The 19,438-nt window shown below is 43.2% G+C and overlaps 1 protein-coding gene across 1 annotated transcript in view; it reads right to left on the minus strand.

The window, feature by feature from the left end:
- The window catches only part of PRCP (prolylcarboxypeptidase), a 129,849-nt gene that overhangs the window by 19,326 nt on the left and 91,085 nt on the right, over positions 1-19,438 (minus strand). Inside the window, exons 4-6 of the mRNA XM_069203940.1 lie at positions 17,466-17,647; positions 10,836-10,993; positions 7,169-7,341 (exon numbers count right to left, since the gene is read on the minus strand). Coding sequence (XP_069060041.1) covers positions 7,169-7,341; positions 10,836-10,993; positions 17,466-17,647 — 513 coding nt within the window. The remainder of the gene's footprint in view (positions 1-7,168; positions 7,342-10,835; positions 10,994-17,465; positions 17,648-19,438) is intronic.

Below are 19,438 nucleotides of genomic sequence, written 5' to 3' on the forward strand. Positions count from 1 at the left end.
CAACCTGTGATCCGGGGACCCCTGGTGGTCCGCGAAGCCTCCTCAGGGGGTCCGCGACTGCTTAGAAAATTAACTATTATTAACAGATTAGGTCCCCAGCTTTCAGTAATGACTCAGTGGGGGCAGGGGGGGTCCCCGGAATCCAGTAAAGATTAATTGGGGGTCCCCGGGCTCCAGTAATGATAAAGTGGGGGTCCACAGACGTCAAAAGGTTGGAAACCACTAATATGGACCCTCCACTCAGAGGCTCCAATGTACCCATGCTCCCACTGCATCTAAAACATGGGAACATCATCAATCAGCACCACTCACGTCCATATCATTAATACCTCCATCATGTCTGCCACTTTCCCAGATGAATGGAAACTTGCAGAAATCAATGCCCTCTTCAAGAAGCCTACAGGTGATCCGAATCAACTGAGCAACTCCTGACCCATCTCTTTGCTCAATCACCCAGCCAAAGTGATTGAGAAGCCAATCAACAAGCAACTTACAATCCACATTGAACTTCATCATCTTCTAGACAACACTCAATCAGGATTTATAAAGAACCACCCCACTGAAACAGTACCCATCCCAGCCACTGACCGCATTTGGATCATCCTAGACTGAGGAGAAACAGTGGCCCTCATCCTCCTTGACCCCTGTGCTGCCTTCTACACTATCTCGCACAACACCCTCATCAGAAGACTCCACAAGATTGGAATACAAGCACCTGCTCTCAAATGGATTATTCCTTCTTTACAGAAAGAACCCAAAGAGTCATGCTAATATGCACAGTCCCACAGGGATCATCTCTCAGTCCCACCCTTTTTAACATATACAAGTCGACACTCGCCAGTCTTATCTGATCATAAGATATCACTGTCACTCCTATGTCGATGACACCCAACTCATCCTCTCCCTGATGGACAACAAGATGGAAGTACTGGTCTTCGGCAACAAGAACTCTCCATGGTACTACACCTGGTAGCAGCCAGAGCTAGGTCCAACACCCACTCCCACAGATCACCCAAGAAATCTAGGGATGATCCTAGACGACAAGCTCAACATGATGGCTCAAGTCAATGAAGTGTGCACCTCCTGTTTATACATCCTACACATGCTGCAAAAGATCTTCAAATGGTTGGCTTACAACACTAGATGGACAGTCACACAAGCACACATCACAAGCAGGCCAGACTACAGCAACACTCTCTATGCCATTATCTCCATACAACTCCTACGCAGCCTCCAGACCATCTAGAACACCACAGCAGGACTCATACTGGACCTCCCACACCGCACTCACATCACACCACACCTCAAGACGCTTCACTAGCTCCCCATTCACAAGGCAGCCAATTCAAAATTTTCACACACACATACAAAGCCCTACACAAAACAAGACCAGAATACCTGAACAGCTTCATACACCTTCACCAACCCACCAGACAACTACGCTCTGTCTCACTCTTACTTGCACACACTCCCTGCATCCACAAAAGCAAAACTGGAGGTCACTCATTCTCCTACATTGCACCCAAGACTTTGGAACAACCTCCCTCAACAAATCAGAGCCTCCTCCTCACTTCTTGAGTTCTGCAAGAAACTGAAGACCGGGCTCTTCGTATAAGCACCTTGGGCAAAGCACTCCTACACATCTGCACAAGCGCCTGGATACCCTCTCGGGTGTTTATTGTGCAATACAAATCAACATAACATAGCACATGGTAACGTAACATAACATAGCGTAACATAACATAACAAAACATAACAGAAAACATAACATTAAAATTAACATATAATGTAACATACCATAAAACATAACATAAACCATAAGATCACAACGTAAGATAACATATTAACATAAAACATAAAATAACGTAACAAAAAAACATAACGTAACATAACATAATGTAACATAAAGTAATGTAACATAACATCACATAAAACATAAAATAAAACATAAAGTAAAGTAACATCATAAGGTAACATAACATCATAACATAAAACATAGCGTAACATAAAACATAACACATAACTAGACTTCACATAACAACACATCACACATAACATATGTCCTGGCACAGGTACTGAAGTCCCACTAGTACAGTAGCCACTGGGCTAGCTATAGGAGGATAGTGGCTGACCAGGGTGCCAGTTCACCCTGATATCCTTAGAATGACACAAAAAAGGGTGGGATCTGCACCACAAAGCCCAATAGTCGTAGTCTAAACCTTCAAATAGCAGGGTATCTATGGAAACTGCACTGCTTGCTACCACTGCCAAACAAGTAAGGCCAAAGCTGGAGACGGTGCAAATCCTGGGCATGGACCAAGGGTTTAAATTGTAAGTTCTTCAACAGGGTACTTTTCCCCAGCTACAGATGGTACCTGGAAGCACCTAGAGGCTACCATATTACAGTAGAAGAGTCAAGATGAAGTGGTCTCACCTTAAATAACAGTATGGAGCTCCCCCTGTCTCCCTCAATGTTGATGTGCAGAAAGTTTCCTTATCTTGAGCAGCTGCTTGGAGTCTTGTTGTGCTTCAAAATGCCAACTACCTTCATAAGCCTCACAGATAGCCCTTTCTCAGCTGGGATGCTGTTTGACGAGCTGAAGGTGAGCATCTTTCATCAGACTGGTAAATTCCTTTCACCGGTAACCCATTACAAAGACATGTTCTGTAATACCGTCCCCGTTTCCAGGTTTGGCAGGAGAATAGCAATCTATCTCCTGCATTCTGCTCCTGGATCTCTGCTTCCTCCCGCCATCCCATGTGTGGCTAGTCAGAAAAATAGCATAGTCTTGAAGAAAAAACTAGCCGATGAGGCCAGAACTTTTTCATTCACTAATGGACAGGCTGTTCAAATAAGGGGATCTGCTACTTTTGAATAATGGATGAGGGCCCTACAGAGGGGATCTGAACTAACCATAGGTCTTATGCCTACTCCAACCCACCAAGCTGGTAGGGGAGAATGGGAATGTCTAGCAGAATAGATACCACCAGAAACACAATGGCTCGCCATCCTCACCCAGTAAACCCACTGGCTCTCAAATCACTTCCTAGACAAACAAGCATTTTCAATGCAACGGGTCTTGCATTTGTTCGAGTTAGAGCTATTAGCGTTGTAAAGCAAAAAAAACGCAGTGCAATCACACTGCTTGGAAAATAAACAGATAAAATAGTCCGGACTCCAGGCTGAAAACACAGAGCCTCGTATGTTTTTGGTACTTTACCGGTGCTGTGTAGGTGGGCTAAACACCGGAAAAGGCATGGCGTATGATTGCCTTTCACAAATGAAAGCAAGCGAATTTTAAAAGGCAAGCCCACAAACCAATGTAAGTGACTGACGTGGCATGGGCGGAGTTTCAAGCCCAAAGAGGGATTACACAATGGACGGAGCACTTTGTGCTCGCCCATAAAAAAAAAAGAGTTTTAAAGAAATCAAGTAGGGAAGATAGCAAATACTTCAGCCTGGTGGTAGGGGAGCCACTCTCCATAAAAAGGGGTTGTAGGAAGTTGGCTCTGTATGCACTATTTCAAAGTAAGGAATAGTATGCAGATAGTCCAAGGGTTCCCCTTAGAGGTAAGATAGTGGCAAAAAGAGATAATACTAATGCTCTATTTTGTGGTAGTGTGGTCGAGCAGTAGGCTTATCAAAGGAGTAGTGTTAAGCATTTGTTGTACATACACACAGGCAATAAATGAGGAACACACACTCAGAGACAAATCCAGCCAATAGGTTTTGTTATAGAAAAATATATTTTCTTAGTTTATTTTAAGAACCACAGGTTCAAATTCTACATGTAATATCTCATTTGAAAGGTATTGCAGGTAAGTACTTTTGGAACTTTGAATAATTACAGTAGCATATATACTTTTCACATAAAACACAAATAGCTGTTTTAAAAGTGGACACTGCAATTTTTACAGTTCCTGGGGGAGGTAAGTTATTGTTAGTTTTAGCAGGTAAGTAAATCACTTACAAGTCTCAGTTTTGGGTCCAAGGTAGCCCACCGTTGGGGGTTCAGAGCAACCCCAAAGTTACCACACCAGCAGCTCAGGGCCGGTCAGGTGCAGAGGTCAAAGAGGTGCCCAAAACACATAGGCTTCAATGGAGAGAAGGGGGTGCCCCGGTTCCAGTCTGCCAGCAGGTAAGTACCCGCGTCTTTGGAGGGCAGACCAGGGGGGTTTTGTAGGGCACCGGGGGGGACACAAGTCAGCACAAAAAGTACACCCTCAGCAGCGCGGGGGTGGCCGGGTGCAGTGTGCAAACACGCGTCGGGTTTTCAATGGTTTTCAATGAGAGACCAAGGGATCTCTTCAGCGATGCAGGCAGGCAAGGGGGGGGGGCTCCTCGGGGTAGCCACCACCTGGGCAAGGGAGAGGGCCTCCTGGGGGTCACTCATGCACAGAAGTTCCGTTCCTTCAGGTGCTGGGGGCTGTGGGTGCAGGGTCTTTTCCAGCCGTCGGGACTTTAGGTTCAGGCAGTCGCGGTCAGGGGGAGCCTCGGGATTCCCTCTGCAGGTGTCGCTGTGGGGGCTCAGGGGGGACAACTTTGGTTACTCACGGACTCTGAGTCGCCGGAGGGTCCTCCCTGAGGTGTTGGTTCTCCACCAGTCGAGTCGGGGTCGCCGGGTGCAGTGTTGCAAGTCTCACGCTTCTTGCAGGGAGTTGCAGGGGTCTTTAAATCTGCTCCTTTGAAACAAAGTTGCAGTTCTTTTGGAGCAGTGCCGCTGTCCTCGGGAGTTTCTTGTCTTTCTTGAAGCAGGGCAGTCCTCAGAGAATTCAGAGGTCGCTGGTCCTTTGGAAAGCGTCGCTGGAGCAGGTTTCTTTGGAAGGCAGGAGACAGGCCGGTAAGACTGGGGCCAAAGCAGTTGGTTTCTTCTGTTCTTCTTCTGCAGGGGTTTTTCAGCTCAGCAGTCCTCTTCTTCTTGTAGTTTCAGGAATCTAAATTCTTAGGTTCAGGGGAGCCCTTAAATACTAAATTTAAGGGCGTGTTTAGGTCTGGGGGGTTAGTAGCCAATGGCTACTAGCCCTGAGGGTGGGTAGACCCTCTTTGTGCCTCCTCCCAAGGGGAGGGGGCCACATTCCTATCCCTATTGGGGGAATCCTCCTTCTACAAGATGGAGGATTTCTAAAAGTCAGAGTCACCTCAGCTCAGGACACCTTTTAGGGGCTGTCCTGACTGGCCAGTGACTCCTCCTTGTTTTTCTCATTATCTCTCCTGGACTTGCCGGGAAAAGTGGGGGCTGTGTCCAGGAGGCGGGCATCTCCACTAGCTGGAGTGCCCTGGGGCATTGTAACACGAAGCTTGAGCCTTTGAAGCTCACTGCTAGGTGTTACAGTTCCTGCAGGGGGGAGGTGTGAAGCACCTCCACCCAGAGCAGGCTTTGTTTCTGTCCTCAGAGAGCACAAAGGCTCTCACCGCATGGGGTCAGAAACTCATCTCTCAGTAGCAGGCTGGCAGAGACCAGTCAGTCCTGCACTGAACAATTGGGTAAAATACAGGGGGTATCTCTAAGTTGCCCTCTGTGTGCATTTTTTAATAAATCCAACACTGGCATCAGTGTGGGTTTATTATTCTGAGAAGTTTGATACTAAACTTCCCAGTATTCAGTGTAGCCATTATGGAGCTGTGGAGTTCGTTTTTGACAGACTCCCAGCCCATATACTCTTATGGCTACCCTGCACTTACAATGTCTAAGGTTTTGCTTAGACACTGTAGGGGCATAGTGCTCATGCACATATGCCCTCACCTGTGGTATAGGGCACCCTGCCTTAGGGCTGTAAGGCCTACTAGAGGGGTGACTTACCTATGCCACAGGCAGTGGGAGGTTGGCATGGCACCCTGAGGGGAGTGCCATGTCGACTTAGTCATTTTCTCCCCACCAGCACACACAAGCTGGCAAGCAGTGTGTCTGTGCTGAGTGAGGGGCCCCTAGGGTGGCATAAGACATGCTGCAGCCCTTAGAGACCTTCCCTGGCATCAGGGCCCTTGGTACCAGGGGTACCAGTTACAAGGGACTTACCTAGGTGCCAGGGTTGTGCCAATTGTGGAAACAATGGTACATTTTAGGTGAAAGAACACTGGTGATGGGGCCTGGTTAGCAGGGTCCCAGCACACTTCTCAATCAAGTCAGCATCAGTATCAGGCAAAAAGTGGGGGGTAACTGCAACAGGGAGCCATTTCTTTACAGGGGTATACCATGCATGCCACCTCAACCTCAGAGCCAAGCTCTACGGTTTCAATTTATGTAAATAGGGAGACCCTCAGTAGATCTGCTTGATTGTTATGTTCACTATGGTAGAAATCAAGAAAACTTAAAGCAACTTTCCAGTGATTTGCCATAAGATCAACACATGGCAGGGAAGCACGCTCTCTCGAGCCATGCAGAAGACTTCCTATCCTAACACAATGGAATCTAAATGGAATGAAAAAACAAGCACTGGCAAAGCCTTCAAGGCTGTGCTGCACTGTATTAAAGTCACATGAGCTGTCAAAGCTATTTGAAGCTAAGTGTTAAAAAGAAATGCATGTTTATAATATGGAAAGTAGGGATAGAGTGACACCCCTGTTCCATGTATGTGAAATTGTGAAGTAGGTCATATTAATTTAGGAACTACATTTTCACACACCCCAGATACATTTTGTAAAGTCAATGGCGCCGTGCAACCATCCACGAGATACATTTGGCCTGTTCTATTCTCACAAGAGACATCTAAATGTGTCTGCATCCATATGATAAAAATTCCACTGTTGCGGACATCACCATGTGTAGAATATGCAATGGTAAATGTCGCTTGGCTGAATGCCCTAAAGTCCAGAACTAACATAGACAAGAATGATTAAAAGAAAGCAAGCCTAGTACATTGTCAGGTGACAAATTGCTAAGGGGTGAAAAGATTGGCAATGGAGTAATCAGAAGGGAGTGTGAGGCAATACTATTGAGGAGCAAAAACAGCCAAGTAATGAAGGATGAACCATGGTAAGAGTAGGTCATATTTTAAATGCAGAGTGAGAGTCATGACACTCTCTAGAGAACACAGGGAAATTTATGGCATTGCAACTTTAGATAGATACCTTACCTTGCCTAGTGGATACAGAGCAATGTATTAATAAAATTGCAAGACATAATGAGCAAGCCAAAGCACATTGAAAACAGTACAGATTACTACCTACCTGAACAGGCCAAGCAGGTAGTGGTTGTAAGAAGTCTGCTTCATATGGGTAATTCACCATTGCCAAATTCACCCAGGTTTCAGTTAGCCATGACTTGAAATACCCAATGTCATCTTTGCCTTGGAGGGGGCAGCACAAGTGAAACGTGGAGGAAAGCCACTGTATCCCTTCATCTAAGCAAGTAGAGAGGGATAGAAATTGCATATTTATGTTCAGAATAATCAGGAAATACAATGTTGTTTTCTGAGCAACTGTCAATAACAAGCTACACGTCATGTTGCATCTGCAGTCCAACAAAAATACTACTTTATAACCTATCACCAAAATTCTAATAAGAAAACAAGTGGGACAATATAACCACCCATGGCAGGCCACATTTGATGGGCAGCCAACCCAAGCAAAGGCAAACTAAGAAAAATACATGAAACCCAATAGCTAAAGAGACCTGTCCGAAGAATAAGAATATAAAACAAGAGAATGGCCAAACGAAAAGAAGCTGTTGTATGCAAGCAGACCAAAAACTGCTCTGCTTCAATAAAACAGGCCCAAGCACAGAGATGCAGTGGACAAAAGAGCCAGGGAAACAAACAAACTAAAACCTTACTATAGTCTGCCCAGAATCTCAATCCATCCCTCCCATTTTAAGCCAACCAGGAGTGAGGGTAGTAGCAGGGCAGCTATCAGGGAAGTTACACGATGGTTCAGGAGGTAAGGCTATCAGGGAGGGTTGGTACAAGGGTAATGCAGGGACACAGCAAGGAGATAGAGGGGGAAATGAGAAGCAATGACGGCATAGGCAGGAAAGCAAACAACTGCACAGAGAGGGAGGCAGTGGCAGAATCAAGGAGGTATGAAACGGAGAGCACAATGGGAACAATAAGGTGCCATATTGCTAATAGATGCTACAACAGACAAGAAAAGCTGCTAGATCAATTGCAAATTCATTCATTATGACCACAAATCCACCACACCTGCGCAGCCGTATTGGCTCCTAATCAAACACGGAGTATCATTCAAATTCTGTGCACATCAGGGCACCAGTGATCCTCGCTGTTATACACTCAAAGTATAGGTAAAATTAAAGTGCTGGATCCACCACAGCTGCCCTATCATGAAACAAGAAAATGTAATTCTAAATATCCAGTGATCAGACATACTTCCCCCCATACACCCATATCCAACAAAATAAAACTGCCAGAACAGACCACAAGAAATGGGGTAAGAAGGCGGACAGCACTGCAAGTAAGGTTATGTCTACCGAAAGTAGATTGGAAGCTATGTTTGCAATAGTATCAGTAGCTACAAAGAACTCATCAAAGAGAGCTAGCCGGACTGAACTTTTGCAGTGACTCAATGAGAAACTAGTGGATTGCATACAAACGTCTAATGATTTGCAAATGTGGGAGACAGATTGAAAGGCTGGAACATTTTAGCAATTTATCTAACATTTGTCTTCTTGACTGCAATGAGCTGACGGTGAAAGGTAATGAGGAAACATTCTGGGGAACACCAAAATAGAGATGCCCCTTTGGCAGCACCTTTTTGGTTCTTTCTGTGAGAAAACTTGTGAGAAGCAAGCTTGGTGAGACCAGCGGAGGGAGTACACTGCTGCTAACTGTGGCTGAGAAGGGGGAAATGTGAACAACTGTTGTTCTGGGCAACCAAGAAGAGCTGGGTCTTGTGCTGTGATTGAGGGCTGCTGTTCGTCTCCCAGTGTTAACCCAATGACTGATAAACAGAGATATATGCAATTGCACAGGAGTATTTAAGGAGAAGGCACAGACAACAATGAAAACATTTTTTTTTTTTTACTTTTTAAAAGGCATAGTTAGGATATCCCAGGCTAACTCCCTAATTAAAACAACACAAAAGGCTGTGGGAGAAACAGTTGTCAGATTAGCCCCTTTGATGCCAAATGAAAAATAAAATAGCTTATTAAAACAGCTGGTGTTCCTCACATCAGTAGATCCTGCTCTGTAAGTTTAGGAAATATATGACAGATTTAACTTGTGAGTACCTGGAACTTTAAACCCTGTGCAGTCGGAAGACCAGCTAAATACCACAAGAACAATTCTTTCTTCTTGCTTATGAAATCTTTTTGAAATAATCGACAGCTTGCGTTTGTACCACTATCTATTGCTCTCTCTTTTACACTCTGTAATTGTGGGATGATGGCTCCCCTTCCAGTTCCCGACCTGTGTTGGCCTCTGGTTAGGCGCGTAAATACTTAATGCTCGAATAGTGAGTTTTTCATCTTGTGTCTCTGGTTAAAAAGGGGTCAGAAAGACACAGGGCCTGATTTAGATCTCCACGGATGGGATACTCCATTACGAACATCCCATCCGCCGTATTACGATCTCCGTAGGAAATAATGGGATCGTAATACGGCAGATGAGATATCCATCACGTTGTGACAGAGCATTTCCCTTCATCAAGATTTAAATCAGCCCCACAGTTTTTAAATTTAGTCAGGGCAATCTGACGAGCTTCCATCTGTTTTACCAACAAGCAGGCCTATCGGTGACTCCCCGCATCTCTAGTTCACATTTCAATCCTCTCTGGCATCCATTTAGTCAATATGTCTTTCTTTTCAATATTTCTGTAGTACTTTCGGGATCTATAAGCATCTCTATCAGTGTTAAACAGTGGTCCCTCAGTTCCATGTCCCTTTATTGTCATTTCAGCCACAGGAGGCAGATGCTGGGATCTTCGTTTGGTTTGAGGAATTATTTTCTATCACTATAAGTGTTCCATTATGGTCTTTATGAGGCACTGAGCATCTGCAATAAGCCCACAACACTCTACAGAGCCAATTACTGCTAACAGCTAGCATCAAGCTATCACATGTAGGTCAAGATACCCCCTGTAGGTTCCTTTTCAAGATGTTCAGCCTTCCGATCCTAAAAATCAAGTAAGTGGAAACCATTCTGCTTGGATGGATAGAATCTATCCTATTTCTGAATGTCCCTCTACTCTGCACATTATTGTTCGCATATCACAGCTGGCTCCTCTATGTGCCACAGACTTCCTTTATTCAGTGAGCCATAGTACCAGTGGCTTCATACAGCAATGGCTTTCTGAACCCATAACAGACCGTTGGCTTCATCTTCCAACCTCTGTTTCCGGTCTGTTCAGACACCAAGGGCCAGATGTATCAAAAGGTTTTACCCATTCTGTGTCAATGGGAAAATGCTTTGGTACATATGGTCCCAAGTCCCCTGCTGGTTTTGCAGGTTTCACATACAAATTCAAGCACATTCTCTCCAAGCGATGGGGCCCTCTTGTAATTGCCTCTGAGTATAGTAGGGGCGTGAGGAATCCTTTCCTGTGTGGGATCATTGCGTTTCTTAAATATCTCCACTCTCCAACCCACATGGCTTATTGGGAGCACTGCTGCTTCGATATTGGAGCTGTTCACCAAGCCAAATGTACTTCAGTAATTGCCAGAGCGTAAATTGGGAACCACCAGTTTTCCAGCTTTTTTACATTCAAATGTTCAAAGTTCTCAGATCAAGAAGCTCTCCATTTCTCTGAGCTTTGCAAATGATTAAGTTCTTTTGTGGGGGTTTGGTGGAAGAAATCTTAATCGTATTTTTAAACAAAAAATTACATTCCACAGTGTAGCCCTCCACAATTTGCTTTAACCACACACTCATCCACTTAGTACCTGTAACTGCAACACGGTTAATAGCATTCCAGGAGTTCAAAATGCTCTGGGAGCACCCATTTCCACTCTTCGTGAAATCATTGGTCACAATGTCATAAAACGAATCACAAGGAACAAGATCCTCAAACTGCCAAATTGGAGCAGATGCTGCAAAAGCACTGGAATATAAAACAAAACGTTTGATGCATAAACGTTTGGACTTTACATATTTTGTTTCAGCAATTCACATAAGAATACTAAATAGGAGATTGCCCACCACCAACCCACCAACCCACACACCCCAAACCTCTAGCAATATTTTATTTATATAGCATAACACACAGAATAAATAAAAAAATGATGAAAATATGTAGGACTTAAAAGCCAGTCATCAGTTTTCCCCAGATATAGGTGTTTGTGTTGTTCTGTTAGGTTTCTACAGTGGTGCTTTGTAGAGAGGCTGCGGGATGAAGCTGCCAAAGATGATGGCAGAACATCAAACAGTACCGGCTATGTTTTTCTACATGGACCAAGGGATGAGTTCCAGTGGACCTCACCTAGGCAAAGTAGTCACAGTAGATTGATTCATGGCTATAATGCCACGACCCAAATGTGACAAAACATGTATGTGGATGTAAACTTGACGGAGGACATCCGGGTGAGCCTCTACAACCCTGTTGTTTTCTGTATTTAGACTTCCTTTGCTTCATGCTTTCAACTTGTTTTCTTGCTCCGTCCAAGCCTTCGCGGTTTATGTTTTCAAACCAAAGTACCTCTCATTTGGTGCACAGAAGTTCTTCTTTCCCACCTAAGCATGTTAACAATCTTAGGGTTGTCTCCCTCGAAGGTAGCTTTTTCTATGCTCCCTTTCCACTAATTGATTTTTCTGCCTTCAGTGAGCTTAAAGTGCCTTTTTGTCCCCCTTTTGGTACCGACAGTCTGGATCTGATGAGATTATCAGTTTACCACAGCGTCTACAGGTTCAAGACAACTGTGTATAACAACATGGGTGCACCTTTTGAGGCTGTGCCTTCTTTGACATGGTAGGTGGTCTATGTTCTAGAGCAGTGGTTCTTAACCTTTTGCCTTCTGCGGACCTCCACATAATCATTAGTGGAACCCGGGTACGCCCACTGAATAATTATTGGAACCTGGGGCCCTCACTGAGTCATTACTGGAAGCCAGGAAAACTGGCCTAAGCAATTTCGATGCTTTGAACCGCAAAAAAATACACAAAATATAGAGAAACAAACGTTCATCAAATATACACATTCTTAAATATTTTATTTAATTCACAAATATATAAAAAAATAAAAATTCTAATTTTAAGACGAATGCTGGAGCTTTTCTAAATTCACCAGAGGCCACCCATCGTCCATTCTTCAACATTTTCTGTTTGATGTAGCTGAACTGCTCTGATAAATTAATCTGAGGACTCTAACTTAATTTTTAACCTCCAACTTAAGATTCTTTCACATTTACAGAACGTTTTGAAAATCAATTGTACAATTTGTTTGTTCATTGCATACACTTTATTTATTTGTTAATATTATTTAATTTACCAAGCAGTCACAGACCCCCTGAGTAGTTTGCATATCACAGATTAAGAACCACTTAGAGGCCTTCTGGACATCATCTACCCTAGTGTAACCACTTATGTTGTTGTCTTTCCTGCAGCGTAGTTACTAGCCTTTACTAAGAATTAAGGGCCAGATGTATGAAAATGTTTTGCACTCGCAAACGGTGTGAATCGGTAAATTCGGCCATTTGCGAGTGAAAAACAGTGGTCTGCGATGCATGAAATGCATTCGCAGACCACAAATAAGAAATCGCTAATATTGCGATTTCTTGCGTTGGGACCTGGAAATTGCGAGTCGCAATTTGCGATTCGCAAATTCCAGGTCGCAAGGCTATGCTGGAAAAAAATCACAAATTGCGATTTTTCCAAAAATGGCATTTTGCACTTGCAAAATACCATGATATGCAACCAGGTGGTAACCTGGTGCAAAATTAAAAAATGCAGTAAAACTGCATTTTTAAATTGAACATGTAAAGCACTCATGCCCTTTTGGCATGTGTGTACCTTACATGTTTAAAAAATGATTTTGGGGTGCAGGAGAGGGGGCCTTAGGCCCCCAGCACCCTGGCCTTTTGCATTTCCAAAATTGCGATTTCTGGTTCAGAAATCCCATTTTTGGAAATGCAAAAAATTCGCAGCTATGGGCCAACAGGCCCATAGGTGCGAATGAGGCCGGTATCGCAATTTGCGATTCGGTAATAGCATTTGCGATTTTTAAGAAATCGCTACTACCGATTCTCAAATGTGATACATGGCCCTTTGCGAGTCGGTAATAGCGATTTCTTAAAAATCGCTATTACCGAATCGCAATGGGCCGTGATGATACATCTGGCCCTAAGAGCCCGATTTAGATTTTGGCAGGAACAGCCACTCGGTCAGTTTTATGACTAAAAACGCGTCCGCCGCCTTGGCAGACCGCCCACCTAAATTAGATGTTGACAGTCCCATAACGAAAGAGCACCTGAGTCTTGCCATCTCCACCAAGAAGCTCCACCTGTGTTGAGGGAACCACAGGAAATAGTGGCTGACGGCGGGAATCCAGCACCCTTTACCCTCGTGCAGATTTGGATGTGCCTTAATCCAAGCCAACTGTGGCAGTCCAACCTCCACACCTGAGTTGGCAGGTTGGAGGGGAAATGTGGTAAAAAATGTCACTTTTTTCCTGAATCAACTTCAGTTTTTGACTGGACACGACTGGACAAGACCTTCCGTCGCAGCAGCCACTGGACCACAGAGAAAACACAACCCCCATGTCGCTGGACTTGACGGTAGGGAACCCACAATGCCTGGGTACAGTCTGTGGCGGGGCCTCTGCAGGCATATACATGTCACAATATTTTTTTTTTAAATGACGGTGGCATGCATATGTTTGGTACACATGCAGAATGGATGGGGACACATTTCGCACACATACACAACTGGCAATTTGCTGTCAGTATTCATTGTCAAATAAATGCTGGAACCACAATGATGTTACATTCACACATTGCAAGGGGGCCTGTCCCTATGATGATGTGCTTTCAGTAGTGTATATTACTCAGTACGTGTATGTGTGTGTGGGATTCACTTGGCTGAGGTGGAGGAAGCTTGAGCGGGAGATGTGGTTGCGTGTGCACGTGTGCCACTTGCATATGGGTCTGATGTAGCTGTGCATGGCTGGTTGTGTGTTGTATTGTGCAACATTCAGGTGAGTGTTGTTGTGTGGCAATCACTGTTGTGGTGTGTGTAAGTGCTTGTGTGTGCATGTGTTTGTGTAGATGAGTGTGTATTTGTGTTGGTTGTTGCGGTTGTGTAATGTGTGGGTGCAGTGTCAATAATGTGTGTGTATGTTGTTTCATGTAACGTGTGTTTTCCGCATGTACGTGTTATGTATTGTGGAATGGCAATGGATAATAGTGTGTATGTGGTGTGTTGTGTCCTGTGTTGTACAGGTGGACACATATGGCCAAGGGACAGTGTGTGTGTTTGTGTGACTTTCCTCTGTTGCATAGCCCCTGCCACTGTCTGAGGTCCACTGGGTCCAGCAATGGCCTCCCTCTGTCAGCAATTCACCACCAGTACACCGCCTGGAGGACTGTAACATCTAAATATGGTTGGCAGGAACCTGCGAGCCGGACGGCTAGGAAAAGCACTCCATCACAGCGGTCTGCGGCTCAGCTGAAAAACATCTAAATAGGGTGGGCGGAACACCGTCATCTTGATGGTCTTCTCGGTGTGCTGCGGTGGCAGATTGGCGGTAATACCGCCAAGATCTAATTCAGGCCCTTAATTGTAAATTACTTGCTTCATCCATCTATGGCTTCTGTTTAATTGGTATCCCTTTGCAGTACACAGTAGCAATCTACTTACATACAAGAATGTTCAACTTTAAAAGATACAGTGAAGGAAAATGGCATCTCTCTTCATGCCTACGTAATTGGTATAGCTCTAGACCTTTGAATCCTACAAGCCTGTGTACTAGTTTCAACACTGAATTAAATGACAAAACATAAAACTTGTAGAGAGTGACAGCAAATTGTACACCAATTGGAAGGTACATGCAATTTGGATGCAAACTCCTGATCCTGAGTATTCATTCTTCGCTATTTGGCTTCTAAATAATTGTATGAGATTACAAAATGGGACATGAAATCCCAAAAGTACAGTAATCATTCAAGCACATGTCTTGGCTGTACTGGTCATCCATACTCCAGATGAACAGATTCTAGCACACGCTGATGACGTTTCATGAGAAAAGCCAGCACTTTTTTGAGTTTGACTCAGAAAGAAACATTAACACCTATTAAGCAGGTGATAACGCTGTTGTGCTTGCAACAAGCAACCCAGTCTTGCTGGCTCCAAACTGATGATGTGAACCAATCCTATGGCCTGCTACACAAATAAAATTCATTTGAGGAACAACCGAGAAAATCAGATGCTCTCCAAAATTCGAGCAACTCTCCACAAATTATCACTTTGAGGAGATCATTTCACTATAAAGGTGGGAGCTTCTTTATTGGACAGCTTGTCATAAGGGATTTCCGTGATTCCAGTATTAACTTTTCTAGTACTATGCCGAGGTCCATTAAGCATTTTAAACAGTGTCTAACCTAAACTGCATTAGAGATTCAGTTGAATTGAATCCTGTTATCCTCTAGACAACTGCTTTAATACTGCCAGCTGCTTTAACCTGGGTACTAAAATTAGGATACAAAAGTGCCTTGAAGTTCTGCAGGTGACCTGGCAACTATTTGACAAGAGATATAAAGAGTGCTGCTAAAACGTCTGAACTATCGGCTATACCGTTGTGCCCTAGGTGTGAATAGGAGGGGAAAAAGAGCCTTCAGTAGGAGCCATATGACCCACTGGTATGCCAAATGCTTAGCTGCTTGGTGACCATCGTTAGCAACCCTGAAGCCAAGACAGTGTTCTGTTTTTACCCCCTTAGCAACTTTATCTCGGTATAGAATAATCACTAAAGTTCGGGTACAAAATCACTTTCAAAAAGCCAAATGGATCACTCACAAATAGTATGGTTGTATAGGTGATCTCCAGGAAGTAACAGCCTTTTGAAGAGAAGTCACAAGGCAAAGGTAAGAGTAATGAGCTGAATTTTCCTCCGAGCTTAGAATTCCTACCCAGGAAATTGTCAATGATATAAAGTTCAAAGAAGGTCAATGCACTCTTATTAAGAAAATATATGACAAGATGTCATATAAAATTGTTCTGAGATTTAATTCATGTTTCTTTGCATAAAAGGTGCAGCCGACATGTTTTTTGTTAAAGTTGGTTAGCCTTTCAAAGGTAAGTATTGTGAAATAAAAAACATTGGCCCTAACCTTGAAGCCTAAACATGCTTATCAAGCTAAAACAAGCAAAGAGAGAGACATTGCTACTCAGCTAGACGAGCATCACCCCAGCAAGAAACTAAGCATTTAATGCTAACCCCTTCCTAAATTTTCCCAACTTCTATGTATTTTTTTCCCATAAATGTGGTTGACGCAGCATGCATGTGGGAGAAACTAAAACATTAGATAACAATACTAACAGGTGCCTGGGTTCCTCAAGAGAAGAACGAAAAGGACCTTCAAAAGAGATCAAATAGGGGAGATCTCAGATCCTGAGCTAGCTTAATTGATGATGCTCATTTCATAGTGCCATGCATGGAAACGAGGCCAGGTATGTCAGAGGCGAGAGAACTCAAGCAAGTTAGTATGACAAAGGCATGTTACTCAACATGGCAGTTAGCAAATGCGATATTAGATCAGCAGAAAACAGTACAATGAGTTCACAGTAAAAATCAGAAAGATTGGTCATTGTTGTTCCTTTTCAAATGTAAAATCTCTCAGGGCTAGCCTCAGGTTAAAGAGTTGTCTCTTTGTCAAAGCTGCCTATTGCTTTTCAATTTGTGCAGACTCGAATAACATCCTGGGTGACTTTACATACCAATCGGTACAACAAGGATAAACCTTTCCAATGCTTACACTAATAAAATGAATTGGTTTAAACACTGAAACATGTTCAAATAGACATTTTTTAATACTTGAATACATTTCCTTTGTCGGTTATCTTGAACAACTTAACACTGAAGATACATTCTACAAGTACATAAAGGCTGCTGAAATTACCAGAAATGTATGAATGGTTAAATGGTCGAGCTCACAGGCAGCCAGAAACTCATGTGACTGATTTGTGTGACATTTTCACATAGGAGATTATCAAAAAACTCACAACAATCATTTCGCTAAGGATTAGACTTAGATTTACACATGACCTTTAAGAATGACAATGAATTTTTAGACATTAATTCATTTTGTTCATTTAGTAATCACTTTCCAATTTGGACTCACGTTTCTGCGACCACTGCTGATGGAAAAAGAAGACTGTCAAGCCCTAAACAGCTCTTTGCAACTCTGCCTAGTTTGCAACATTGCATTTCCTGTAGTGGGTCTCCTCTTATATCAAGAATCTGGGATCAAGGTATTTGAAACTGAACACTAATGTTCACTTGTATAACAGGAAAGATCTATTACCACTGCTTAACCAAACTCGAAAAGAAATCTCCCAGTGATCAAGTAATGGATCGTACCTACCCAACCACAACATCTGGATATTTCATCCGGAGCCAGGCAGCCAACATCCCGCCATAAGATCCCCCAATGGCGATTACAGAGCTATTGCCGGCACCAGGTATGCTTTCTTTCAGGAACCGTATCAGCACCACAAAGTCTGCCAGGGCCTGCTCTGAAGTCAAATAATTTAAGTGTTTGGAATCCTGTAAAATATAAAACATAAAAACAAATGTTACCCTAGAAACCATTTGCTATGAATAAGTTGCTATTATCACCCATTTTTACGTTTGGTACATTTTACTAAACTGAATCCTAAGTGGAGCACTGAATACCAGACATGAAGTGAAGATATAAACAAGGAGATAGGAGTATACAAAGCATTGGTAAATGTATAGACTAATGTTTCCTGGCAATTAACTAAAATGAAAGGTTAAAAAAAGTGCTGGTAAAGTGTAAAAAGAGATGTCGGTAAGGTATGGAACATAAGAGTTCAAGGTAAAAGAGGTGGTTAGCATGTATGTTTACATTTTGAGGTTGTAAAGGGAAGAGTATGTGATGGTGAAAATACTGCAATCCAGTGTATCTTCAGTTAATAACAACAGGGGCTATCTAGATGGTGTATACAACAATCAACAAGGATATATACAAAGGGAGGAAAAGGCTGTGGATAAACTAGAGAGAATTAAAATAAATCATCTACTGTAATGCACTGGTCATAATTTCAAATATCATTAGCAACAATTTAGGGCTTGATTAAGAGATTGACCGACAGGTTACTCAATCACAAACATTAAATATATCCCGTCCACCGTATTACAAGTTCCATTCAGCATAATGCACTAATAATGCGGCGGACGGGATATCCCTCACTACTGTGACCCATCTGCCGAACTCTGAATCAGGCCACTAGTCTTTTATCCTTTTTTGGTGCGTAAATTACATACCACTGAGTACTTACAACATTCTATGTCTGCACCTGCGCTGCATTGCATCAGCACCCCAAGCTTAGGGAACAAAAAACAAGCAGACCAACAGGCTTAGGGAATAAAAAATAATAGGGTACAGTCACATGAGGCACAGAAAGCGGCAAGTAGCACAGACCGATGGTACAGACAGATTGCAAATTGTGCAGCATGTGGTGGCAACAGAGAAGCATATCAGAGTTGTTGGTTTTGCAATGCTTGTTGTCCATGTGTTAAAGGATTCTAAATTGTACCCTTTCCTTCATCGGTTCAGTACGTCTTAAGGTCAAGATTAAAAAAGAATGAAGAAGTTGTCTAGCCAACTCCATCTAGGGTTATTGAAATGTGATTTCTTTATGAAAATCGTACCCCATACTCTGTGGCTAGGGAAGGTGCAATGTTGTTGATGTCCAATACTTAGGATCGGAATGGGGGAGGGGGGATCTAGGTGTGCCGGTGCGTGTGGGCCTACGTATTTGTTTGTCCACAGCCAGGTATCAAAACTGACACTTTTTGAAAATGGACATTAAAGTGTCCTCAGTAATTTACCATTTGGTTCCCTTAGCTGCCACTTGAAGGAGACGAATCTGCATTACATCCCTTATTAGTTCCAGGTTACACTACTGTAATAGTCTTTAACTAAGTGGCATCAAAGGCTAACTTTTAACTAGTTTTCAAACTGTGCAAAACCAGGAATCGCGCCTGATTATTGGTCCGCAAAGCTAAAAGCTTATCTTAAAGGCTTTGCACAGGCTGTCTATTCGTCAACTCACTACTTTCAAGGCACCCTGTATGGTCCATTGTGTGTTTTATGGAAACTCTTGTCACTACATCACCCAAATCATTTCTAAAATATACCCCAGCTAGATTATTTTGTTCTCCTCTTCCTTGTACCACCTTTATATATATAGGTGGCTGGTGTTCCCACTTCAGGCTTCTATCATCTGGAACACTGTACCTAAACACCTACAAGATGTGTCACAGAGTTCGTCATTTAGGAAGGCTCTTTAAGCATGGCTATTTCCTTAATCT

This window comes from Pleurodeles waltl, chromosome 8 (assembly GCF_031143425.1).
Source record: "Pleurodeles waltl isolate 20211129_DDA chromosome 8, aPleWal1.hap1.20221129, whole genome shotgun sequence".
In the NCBI taxonomy this organism is placed as follows: domain Eukaryota; kingdom Metazoa; phylum Chordata; class Amphibia; order Caudata; family Salamandridae; genus Pleurodeles; species Pleurodeles waltl.